Here is a 12,294-nt window from a genome sequence, read left to right on the forward strand (position 1 = left end):
CTGGACCAAACCCTTTGCATTGTAGCTTTATAAGCATCATCCCTACAACCTAGAACCTGACTTGATTAAATCATAGAATATCAATGAGAAAAACTATGAGAAATGATGCATAATTTGCAGGCAATTTAACTGTTAGTATCTCATCATATTCAAGAGGCAGCAAGAGCAGTCTAATCCTAAAATTAGTGAGGGCCAAATTTTAAAAATATATTTGCCACCTTTGCAGCTGGTCTCTGGTTGCACACCATGGGCCTTGTTAAAAACACCTTCTTGGAGACTGCAAATCACATTCCACTCTTCACTCCCCCTCCCCACGTTCCCCCCACTCCCTTTGCTCATCCAAACACCCTTTCCCCACCACACACCCTTCAAGGTGCTTCCTCTGGCTCACTGAAGAATTGCTGTAAAATTGAGAGAAAGGATGGAGCAGTGTTAGGAAAACTCAAACCCTATATTTCCTTGAAACTAAGGGTTGCTCTTACAAAATGGTGAAACACTGAGATAATATTTTTCTTTAATCAGGAGAAGAAACAATGGGCTTAAGATCTGGGCAATTTTTCCAAGAATGTACCAAGTTTCTACAGGAGTAATTCCACCTGTTGTTTTCTGATGCAGTACAAAGCATTCTTTGAAAAATCTCTAAGGTGATTATCTAACACAAGGCATTTTGGCCACTGTTATTGATTTGCGATGGTACAGACCCCAGCAGGCCATGAGCCTGAGTACTGCAAATGGCAGAGAGAAAGAACAGGCCGCAGCCACCCCTGTGGTTTAGAAAGGTGCTAAAGAAAAACAACAGCTCTGTTTCTGACACTCCATTTTAAAGAGTCTACAGAGCAGAAAGATGGCTTATGTACTTAACTCTGCCTCACTTTGAGAGCACTGAAGGTGTTAGAAAATCTCAAAAATATTAAGCAGCGTATGAAGAATAAAAACAGCCAGGCCTGGGACTCCTGGCTTGTCAAGGCAAAAGGTTCTAGATCCTTAGGTAATAAGTAACCTAAACATATGTTTTTGGTTGTGGTGAAAGAATGAGTTTTACACACACACACACACAAAGCTAGTATATATATTTATTTAATAAAAGCAACCCCACAGTATTTATCATCATCTAGTGATACAAAGCTATATGAAAAAATGTATAGAAACTGCTCCCAACAAATGACACCTAAAAAAATACAACCTGTATTGCCTTCTCAACAGTTTCTCACTTCATTAGTCATTTCTAGTTGGAGACACTTTGGAGCAGAGTAATATCTCCTTTTAGCATAATCTGACCCAGTTGTTTTCTTGACTTTGTTCTAGAATGAACCTCTTCTGCATCATCTACTACGCGGTTCATATCCTCATCAAAACCAATGATACAGCCCTCTGTCCCATGTTCGCTTGCTCATAAAGCCACACCCCAATCCTAGATCTGTTCTGTAAGTGTCTGAAGGTGAGTTTCACGGGCTCCACCATTCCCTTCTGCACTTTTTGGCCCTGGCCACAGTACACTATGGTGGAAGCTGACAAAGACCACACTAACCTGCACCTTTAGAAAAAGTTTAAAGTATTAAAAAGTACCTGGTTATAAAAATCAAAACGGTATATAGGAATATAAAAGGAAAAGGAAAAGGAAAAGGTTCTACTCTCCCTGCATTCCTGATTGCCTCCAGCTGCCACATCTCTCCGAGGTAACCACACTTCCCAGTGTTTTGTTTCATAATGTTCTGGGCATATAAAAACAGTCTCTCCCACCCTCTCCTTTTAAAAAATGCAGATGGGACTTGGGATGGTGAACACACAATATAATGTACAGCTGAAGTATTGTAGAATTGTACCCCTGAAACGTACATAATTTTATTAAGCAATAAATTTAGTTTTTTTAAAAAAATGCAACTGGAATACTTAAAAATACTATTCTGCAATTTGAACTTCTTCTATTTAACGGTATACCTTGGACATTTTTTTCAAATTAGCTTATTTAGATCTAGTTTCTTAACTATCTTGTCTTTTTTAAACTGACAAATATGTGCATAACAGAAAGGAAGGAGAAACTGCTGGCTTTAGACAAATATGAAATTATCATTGTAAAGGGCTAATTTATATTCCCTCGGGAAGGAGATTAGATTCAGAAAACACATTTCATTTTTCCTCTCTCTCTCACACATACACGAAAGATTTATTATATCTGGTTTAAACAATAACTTGGGTCCTTGACAACATTATCAGGACATACAACGAAAAAGCCAGTATTTTTTAACCCCCAAAGTACAGAATGAAGGAGAGATGGCCTTCTCCATTGAACAAAGGGATCTCTTTTAGACCAACATGATGGTCTCTGAGGGACTTTCCTCTTTTTGTTCTATGGTAGTTTCTCAGATAATTTCATATAATTTTATATATTCCTAAGTGCTCCAAAGTTGTAATTACAATCTCCAGTTGTCCCTGATGAAGTTATAGGAGACGGCACAAGTTTACTGGCAGAAAAATCCATGAGAAATTGGCTGATGACCGGCCAAATGTAAAAATTTGGCTTGTGAGTGCCTTGGGCACCTTAACTGCACCGACTGCTGACCTAAGAAACCAGCAGCCTCCTGGCAGGCAGAATACATACATTTTTTAAAATCTCTCCTTTGGGAGACTTCTCATATACAAACAAGACTGAAGAAAGTTCTTATAGACAAACAACATACAAGACTGTGGTCAAGTGTGATAGGAGATGATGTCAGAAGTCAAGTTGCACCAGAGGATACTAGAGTCTAATCAGAACCCCCAAATCTCAGAGACAAATAATAAACCTAACACTCTACTGAGCATACTTAAATTAGTATAAATATACCATACATGGAAAAGATGTATAATATGTATGATGGTCATTCATGTCTAAAAAACAGAACAGCTTCACCAACTTTCCACCATAACCTGGGCGACACCATTCAAGGGCAGGGTGGCCTTGAATTAGGGAGCTGGAAGAGAGCGAGGAGGCCGGGGAGACAGCCAGGGGGTGGAGAAGCTTCAAGGTTAGGAACACCTGGCAGGCAAGCAGCTGAGGCAGTCGGCTGGAGACATGGTATCTGCCAAGGACAGAATATCTCCTCTTTCACTGATTCTGCCCAGCGGGGCCAGGGCTCTACCTGCGCCAGTCAAGCATGTACTTGGAGGGAGAGAGCAGTGTGCATCTAGCTATTAGAAAAGGCAGGAGATAGGAGTAGAAAGGCTCCCTGATCTGTGAAGCTGGGAGTGTAATTAAAGGTCGTTTGGTTCAACCACCACCTGAGACCAAAAGACCTTCCCCAAATCATCCAGGTAGATTACACCTGGAGCTGGGCTTGGACCCCCCCCCCCCCCCCCCCCCCCCCGGGGCCTGCCTCCAGCGCAATTCTGTTCAAGAAGCAGCCTGGCCTCCTAAGGGGGCAGCTCAAAGGCACTCAGGGCTTCCTCCTTCCTGAGGTTCTCCACTGTCTTACCCTCGCCAAACTAGACCCCTTCCACTTCATTAACTGACTTCTTTTCTCAAGTCTCTTCTAGGATCCACCCTGCCCAATTCGGGACACAATAGCGCCTGAGCTTTGCTCCTTCCTCCCCGCCGTTCAGAGCCCTGGGCTACTGACACCTGTGTATTTGCTGCTGTTACAGGCTCCCCCTGGGTGTGCACTTACGGGGGTGCCTGCTGCGCTCAAGCGTCTAGGGTTCTAGGGGGAAGCACCCAAACAAGGCAGCCCTGCGGGGGCCGAGCCCGGGGGCCGCCTCCCCTCCCCTCCCCTCCCGCCCCAGCCCGGCCCTGGGCTCCACTCGGGAGGCGCGGCGCCCGGGCCTCCGGGAAGCGGGGGCTTCCGAGCGGCATCTGGGAGGCCGGCCCGGCTTTCCTCTGGGCTCCGGAAGGAACGGATAACCCGCCAGCAAGGGGCGGAGGGCCCGGGAGTGCGCTTCGGCTCCCAGGCCCGGGGGAGGAAGACGGCCCGCCGGGCTCAGCCACCCCCGCGGGGCCCGCGTCCGCCGCGGGCGGGAAGGCGGGAGGGGAGGGGAGGCGGGGAGGCCGAAGCGGGGGCTGGGGGACCCCGGGGCGGCGGGGGGGCAGGAGCCCGGGAGGAAACCCGCGAGAAGCTGGAGGAGACCCGAGCGGCGGGAAAGGGCGGACGGGGAAGCCCGCGGGGAAAGAGCCTGGGCAGGAGCCGGGGGAGGAGCCTGAGCGGAGCCGGGGCGGGGCCGGAGGGGCGGGGCCGGGGAGGGGCGGAGCCGGGGAGCGGCCTCCCGGCCCCAGCCGCCGGCGCCGCCTCCGGGGCGCGTTCTCCCGCGGGTCGGGCAGCGGCGGCGCTCCCTCGGCCGCGGCTCGGCGGGGCGCGGGCTCTGGCGGCCCCGGCTGACGAGGACGCTCCGCGCGCCCCGCGGGCCGCCGCCCTCGGCGCCCGGGCGGCATGGAGCTCTTCCAAGCCAAGGACCACTACATCCTGCAGCAGGGCGAACGCGCGCTGTGGTGCAGCCGCCGCGATGGCGGCCTCCAGCTCCGACCCGGTGAGTCCGGCGGCGCGGGGTCACCCCGGGCCCGGGGCCCGGGCGGGGCGGGGCGGGGCGGGGGGCACGGGAGGGCGCGGCCGGGCCCCTCCGCCTGCGGCCTCGGCGGCGGGCGGGCGAGCCGCGAGCTGTCATAATTTCCTGACGGGAGCGCTCGCCTCGCCCCTGCCCCTCTGCGGGGACAAAGGGCCGGCGACCCTCGTCCCTCGCGGGCGCCTCCGGTCGGGTCCGCTCCGCATCCCGGGGAGAGCAGACCGCGCCGGCTCCCAGCGGGAAGTTCGAGCAAGCACCCCCCCCCCTCGGCCTTAAAGGCCCTGACACGGCCTTGCGACAGGTTCTGGGTTCGAATCCCGGCCTCAGGCCAGAAGTGATCCCAGTTCGGTGGGACGTGCTGTCGGAGCTTCTCTCCCCGTTAACACGTTTTTGGTCCCTTTTTAGAGGCGTGATTCATTCTGGTTACCCCATAGGCACCCGATTTAAAGCACCTTTTCTTTGTAGTATCACAATTAAACTGTTGTAATGTTGAGCTTCTAATATTTTTGTGTGATTCAGTCCTGTGCGATACAGAATGTATTGTGGGCCCACGTTTGGGCGTCAGAGAAGCTGTCAGGAGATGCCGGAGTCCACAGGGTGGGTTTGCGTTGGGAGAACTAGTTCACAGCCGTGGGTTAGCCGGCAGCCCCTGCCCAGGAGGGATGACAGTGCAGCCGGCCGGGCAACGCCTCCCCCTCTGAGGTTGTCAGGTTTTTCCCTAATCACTTCAGACATCTTTCACTTTAGAAGTGAAAGAATAAAGAAATAGGGCATGTCAAATTTACTTGTAATTCTCGTCTGTAACCTCGACAAAGGAATTAAACATGGTGTGAATCGAAAAGCATAAAAGATCCAAATGAGCTTTTCAGATCACAGCAGCTACCATTTACAGGATGGTTTCCCAGGACGTGGTCCTTGATCTCCCAACAGCAGGTGAGGACGCAGGTGTGAAAGGTTGAGTCACTGGCCTGAGGTCACAGAGTGGAGCTGGCCCCAGAACACTTTCTGGCTGGTGTCGCCGCTTTCTTTTGAAGGCCTGCTAGTTGATTTGCTAGAGCGGTGGATAACTTATTTTTTCCCAGACTCTGGGCGTATTTTCTTACTGTTACGTACTATTTCCTCTATTCAGAATGGAGGAGAAACTACTGCACCCAGATAAGGTTCTTGATGATCTTGGGACAGACGTTGTTGTCGATAGGCTAATTTTGGCCAGTCTCCATTCATTCTCTTTTCTCTGTTTTCCCCCGATTTGACCATTTGCCTGGCTCTCTCCCCGGACCCCTTAACCCCACCCCCAAAGTTTGGGTAAGGCTCCAAGTTTAGCTTGAAGAAAAGTAGATTGCAGAACTCCCCAAGCGGTCAAAGAGCCGACCTTTTAGATTATTTACAGCTGGATGGAAATTGAGATCATCTCCAACTCATGGGACAACACTTTTCCATGCCTCATTTCTTTCAACTATAAAATGAGGGTTGGGCTTTTTAGTTGTTGTACATAATGAAAAAATTTTTTTAAAACAATGCAGTTTGTTCAGTGTACGTCTTGGAGGACAGGAATTGACATCATGTGTTTCATGAAAAACACTCAGGAAATCCCTAGGTAGTCATCTGTATGTTTGGGCAGTGAATTGAGGCATGTATAAATGGGGTGGACTGGGCTGTCTCCATTTCTAGGGCCACCCTTCTCTTAGCCCCTAAGATTGACAGAGGTGAACCAAGCTGGTGGAATTACATAGAACAAGGTACAGTCACAAGAGTCCTCTCAGTAGGTGAATTATTTGTCACTGTGTTTGGTTTGTGTTCAGTTCTTATACCTGGGACGCTCTCCTATCAATGGTTGCTTGGGGATAAGTTACTCCCCTCAAGTGAAGTCAGTCTCTTCTAGGATGCTGGCTAGTGCCTTACCTTTCTGTGGAAACATACTTAAACCCCTACTTCTGAGCTAAAGAAGCTCAAATGAGCCACAGGTTTGAGCCTTTAAGGAATATCCACAGGGTAACCTGGGCCTAGATTTTGGATTAAGCCATGTGGTTTGAGTTACTGTTTAAATATCCAAAGTCCACTTCAGAAGGCAAATTAAAAACTTTTTTTTTCTACATAAAATGGCTGTAGCCTTTGCAGTTACATTTATCTCACTTCTTAGGATGCAGGCAGCCACAGACTGAAGTAGACCGAAACTCTAGAGAAAGGAAGAGGCCATTATACTTCAGAAGTAACCGCCTCTGTTTTGATCTTCAGGTGTTCAAGTATAGCCAGTGAATAAAGAATCCCATGCACTTTACCAAATAGTTTGTCCCATCCAGTACTTAAGATCCTTTTTAAAGAATGGCTATTAATAATTGTATTTTAATTGGATAAGTGCTTTTTCTATAGAATCATTTAAAATTCTCTCCATTTTATTAGACCTTTTCCCTCTGCTTTTATGGCCAGGTTTGCTCTTGTTTCTAATGAAAGCATTTATAATCTGTGATTATTTCCAATTGATTATTCAGCTGAATAGATTACTGACCAAGTCCTTATCTTTTCCAGAGGGCATTGTGGTTTTTATGTTTATGGCTATTGAACAACCTGAATGAGGACTTTCCTTTTTCTTAGAGACATCAGAAGAGTCAGCTTTGCTATTTAAGGTTAAAATGATCATCTCCTTATCCTGGAATGTTTGTTACTCTCAGCCTCTTTTCCCACCTAGTTTATTCTGTAAGATCTAGCTCAGACATGTGCTCACCCGAGCCCGAATTCCTGGGGCAGAATTGTGGTCACAATAAACTCATTATTGTGTTTCCAGGTGCTTTATACACAGTACACACTTTGATTATAGCCCTTACTGCATCGTGTAAGAGTAGTTTCCTTAATTTTACCTCAGGGGACAGTGTGTTTCCCAAGGCAAGGGCCATACTTGACTCATCTTGGTATCTCTGGGCTCTAGAGTGCTAAGGACCCAGAAAGCATTTTAGGTTGAGTAGAGCTGAATTAAATTTAAGTCCACGTTTTCTCTTAGTAATACCATTGCCATAAAAATAGGATGTTCTCTTATGCTTATTACTCATTTGAATATCTTCTAATTGGGATGGAAAATCTCTAGCTGGGTCAGGAAATAAATATGAGGCAAGGTACATTTCCACTTGTGTTTTTTTTTCTATCTGATTTAGCATCACCTTTAAAAAAAATCTTTGTATTCCTTATTTTCTTTAACATTAATTTTTTTCAATTTTTTTTCTTCTAGTTAAACACTTGAGACTATTGTTATTTTTTCTGATGTTTTCTTCTTCTTAAATCCTCACTGGAGGATATGTTTTTATTGATTCTTAGAATCAGTGTGATCATTGCCTCCCGTATGCACTCTGGTCAGGAATTGAACTCTTAACCTAGGTATGTTCCCTGACTGGGAATTCAACCTGCAACCTTTTGATGTTCCAACCAACTGAGTCGCCCAGCCAGGGCTGAGGTTTTCATTTTTTTTAAGGGTAGTAAGTGGCCTGTAGCATTGCTTTTTGGTGGATGCTTATGTCTGTTGGAAGGTGACCACTAGAGAAAAATATTTAGGTTGTTTTATTTTCTACCAGGGAAAATGATAAAGCCCTGTATAAACATTCTTCCTGAGAGTGGAGTTTTACTATCTGAGAGTAAGGATTGTAAACTTTAAAAGGAATATAATACAGTCCACTGTTGGGGAAGGGTGATTTGGTCTTACCTCTTCAGTCTTCAAATTGCTTCTACTAGTCCTTGTGTCTTTGTCTGTATGATGGTGTTATATAATTTACTGCTGCCTAATGCTTCATACTATTTGAGACTGAGTGACCACAAAAAGATGTTAAAGCATCTGTTATACACATAATATTCATAGACCTGTAAACTGGAGAGAGAGGTGGTACTCTGATGAATACCAGTGAGTATTTTGGGGATACTAGCTATCAGAATTCATAGAAATGTAAAAAAAGTGTTTCTCTTCTTCTTAGAGTTATTTTTTGGATAGTAAAATTATTCTTAGTGTGTCATATGAAGTTAACTTTTTTTGAATGAGAAATTATAGTTATGGAATTGAAATCCACATAAAACTTTTTATCTTTTCAGGATCATAGTTTATGAAACTACTCAGTTTTTAGAGTTTTGTGTCATTTGGTATTGAGTAAAAAAGAGACTTTGAACTTTAAAAAAATCCACATTTGCTAAATAATCACAGACTACCACCACTGAATATAATCACACATTTCAATTAAAAAAATAATTATTAAATATATTGTAAAAATCTTTTTTTGTCATTGTTGAATAACCAGGTTTTTTCTAGTGTCTTTATCCTGCAGTTTCTTTCAAATAGCTTACCAGTTTTTATAACCTGAACTACTTTTTACCCCATATTTTATGTTTCTAATAGTCTAATGGTTGGATTGAACATGTCTGTATGTTTATTTTTATGAACATTTATTTTTATGCATGCAAGATAGAAAAGACTCATCTTTCCGAAGTTTTTTTCTCCCTTCTTGGGCTGAAAAAAAGAAAGACAGGGTCTTTCTAAGGGGGCAGATGACAATTTTTGGAATTAGGTTTTACAGATTGAGGGTAGTTTTTGAACATATTTTGTTGTTTGCCTTGTAAACTGAGATTAATAGTAGTAGCTAACAACAACAGCTTTTATTTATTGAGCATTTTTCTGAAACCAGATATTGCTCTGAGCTCATTATATGTACTGTTGCATCTCATCCCCACAAACCTCAGGAAGAGGATTTTATCATTACCCTTATTTCACAGATGAGGAGACTGAGGCACAGAGAGGTAATTTGTCCAAGTTCACTGAGTTAAGAGGGAGAGAGATGGGCTTCTAACTCAGTATGTGACTCCAAAGCCAGATATCCCTCAATACTGACAAAAAATGTTTTCTAAACCTTTCTGCCTTCTTGACTACAAAGTTACAGGATTTATATTTTTATGGATAATATCTGAAGTGTATCTGTAGCTGTCATAATCATTATAGTATAGCCTAAATAGAGAATCAAATAGCCTCTCATGTCAAAGCACATACACTGAGGGAGGATCTGTACAGAAGGAAAAGGTTGATATTGGGACTACCAGTTGGTTCTTTGACTCCTTGCAAAATTAATTTCTATAGTTACAGGGAATGTTGTTATGTAATAGATTGACTAGTTGTTTTTCCAGTTACGGTCAGTTTATCAGGTTTCTCTTCTTAAGTTTTTAGAACATCTGCAGTTTGGGAAGGGAATAGATATAGGGTAGATCTTTGTGCAGAAACATTGATATGTACTGGATGGGAACTATTTCAGCCTGTGATGAGCAACCTGACGCCTTTCTCAGTCTAGCTTTGCAAGAGTCCTAGATCCAGTTTCACAGGCATCTTTTCACAGTGTATGAAGCAGAGCAGGAATGGTTGAGAAAAAGTCTTTAGGAAAACTACCTTCAAAGAGGGGAAGTCACTGGCTCCTAGATGCTGTGCTCTGACCAGACCATAGCCAACAGAGACCACGACTTGGCAAAGGCTAGCTTCAGAGGAGAGGAGGTAGAAAGGCCTTTTAGGGTAGAGCATCCAGGTGTCCTGACAGCTTAGTCTTTCGGCAACCTGGCTGCTCTGGTGCTGCTCCAGGATGCCCAACAACATGGCTTCCCCTTGTCCTACCTGCCCAGCCTGTCTCATTCCAAGCCAGGAGGAGGAGATGTAGGTTTGTCACCATATCCCTAGCACCTGGCCCACAACAGGTCTTCTGTAAACACTGTGTTGAACGAATTGAAATAATTCTAGTCCCTGGTCAACCACTGTTCCTTGAGCAGCAAAGAGATTGTTGGGAGGATTAAATGGAAAACGTAAGAATAGAAGGCTAGAGCACTGCCTCTCTTACCAACTAAAAAAACGTGCTCATTTCTCATTTTATTCGGTAAAGGGGGGTATCTAACTTTTAAGTCTGGGGTTCAGTAAATTTGTTCTCTTTTTGAATGAAAATAAATGGGACCCAAAGACATTCTTATTTTTCTTATACTAAAAAAAAGTTTTTTGTTAATGATTTTGGTCCTTGTGACTTACGACAAAATGAGCTGTTGTATTTGCAGATAGATACTATTGGAAAAATCAAACTAGTTTGGCTGTGCTATCTATTGGTTCCGTGAATTCTCAAAGCCATAGTCTAACCTTAGTGTGGTTTTTATGGGGATTTAAATATTAGATCTTTATAAGCTATATTAATATCTCTCTGTGCAGATGCTGTTTTTGTTAATTGTTCTATTCCTATTCAAATATGTTTTAAAATATCACCTTTTAAAATCTAGCCTTGCAAAGACAAGTCTGAGAAGTAGTAGCAATGTCGTAGAACCTTTAATAAATAATTACCTGTTAGCTGGTCTAAGTCATAATCATTATGTGTCAGATGACCATAATTGAACTGAAAAGAACATTTGAATTAGAGTATGTTTAACAAAATAGAGATTTTTATTTTATTATCAGTAGTTGTTGGTAATCTTACGTAATAATGTATAAATAGTATTTTAAAAGTGAAGATAAACACTGAACATTTAGCATTGTAGTACTATCACAGCACATACTGGTAGTATATTAATTAAATCCCATGCTCTGTTAGAATGACTCACTTTCTGGTTGCTGTGAGACCCTTAAAGGAACTGCTCATTCAGAAAAAGCATCCACTCCTGCCTGCTTTCTTTGGTAAGACTGGCTGAATTAAATACAGGTTGATTTTAGGTCAGTGTTCTTTGGTGTTTTTCTTTTAAGTTACTTTATTTTGATTTCAGGTTTTTTCAGGTTTAACTTTGCGTGTCTTCAACTTGACAGTGGGTTACTTAAAAATACATTAACTTTCTTCCTAAATCTTATCCTTTGAATCAGCTTTCATTTACACTGAACTTCAAATTCCACAGCTCCACAATGGTCAATATATACAATTTGAAGCAATCATAACATCATACTGAAATGTTAGGAAATTTTAAACATGCCATATGCTTTTAATTTTAGTAGTTCACATGTATAATACTGATGCTTCACAGTATCATTGTATATTGCTTTTATGACAGATATAAATGTTTTTCTCCCCTCCGGGGTGTAGCTGTGATGGCAGAGTTATAGTTTGCCAGCCTCCCTTCTGGGCAGTTGTGCTTCTTGACTTACAGGATTTGTCTCTCCTTTTCTAGTAGCTATTGCATTTATTCTCCTTTGTACCTTTCAAAAATTCCTTCATCTCAAAGAAGCAGCCCCACCTCCCCCTTCTAACTAACTTAGTATTCTATTTCTTTCTCCTTCCAAATATATTAAGGCTGAATTTCTGTGAAGTAATTTATTTATTTTTTCAACAAACATTTATTGAAGACCTGTCTGCTGGGCATTGTGTCAAAGTGAAAAGATGGTCATAAATACTGTCTACCCTAGCCGAGGATGTGGTCCAATAGGGGAGAGACATACACAGGATTCTAGAGTGACGGATATTGGGATAGAGCTATGTAAGACAGAGTTCTGTGGAAGATTTGAGCCGGGTCTTGAAGTTCGAGGTCTCATTGTGTTTTTGTTTTTCCAAGATGGTAAAGATATTTTTTTCTAATAATGAAAATGGGAAGAAAGGTGTTCTTTTACTTGATTCTGTGAAGTTTCTTGCAGCTGTAAGTAGTCTGTGGTAGTTTCTCTCTGTAAGAGTTGAAAGCCCGGGAAGAAACAGGCTCTGTGCATGTATGGATTTCATGGACTTTTTTTTTTGTCTTGCCAGAAACAACTCTTTGTATGCTCAATGCCTTCATTCTAATTGGGTACTCAAAACAACAAAA

At 43.3% G+C, this 12,294-nt stretch overlaps 1 protein-coding gene across 1 annotated transcript in view; it reads left to right on the forward strand.

Moving 5' to 3' along the window:
- Positions 1 to 4,263: 4,263 nt before the first annotated feature.
- The window catches only part of INPP5F (inositol polyphosphate-5-phosphatase F), a 57,727-nt gene continuing 49,696 nt past the window's right edge, over positions 4,264 to 12,294 (forward strand). Inside the window, exon 1 of the mRNA XM_081158258.1 lies at positions 4,264 to 4,497. Within this exon, the coding sequence (XP_081014384.1) occupies positions 4,401 to 4,497 (97 nt within the window). The 5' untranslated portion in view covers positions 4,264 to 4,400. The remainder of the gene's footprint in view (positions 4,498 to 12,294) is intronic.

Source organism: Miniopterus schreibersii (assembly GCF_964146895.1).
Source record: "Miniopterus schreibersii genome assembly, chromosome: 14".
Taxonomy (NCBI): domain Eukaryota; kingdom Metazoa; phylum Chordata; class Mammalia; order Chiroptera; family Miniopteridae; genus Miniopterus; species Miniopterus schreibersii.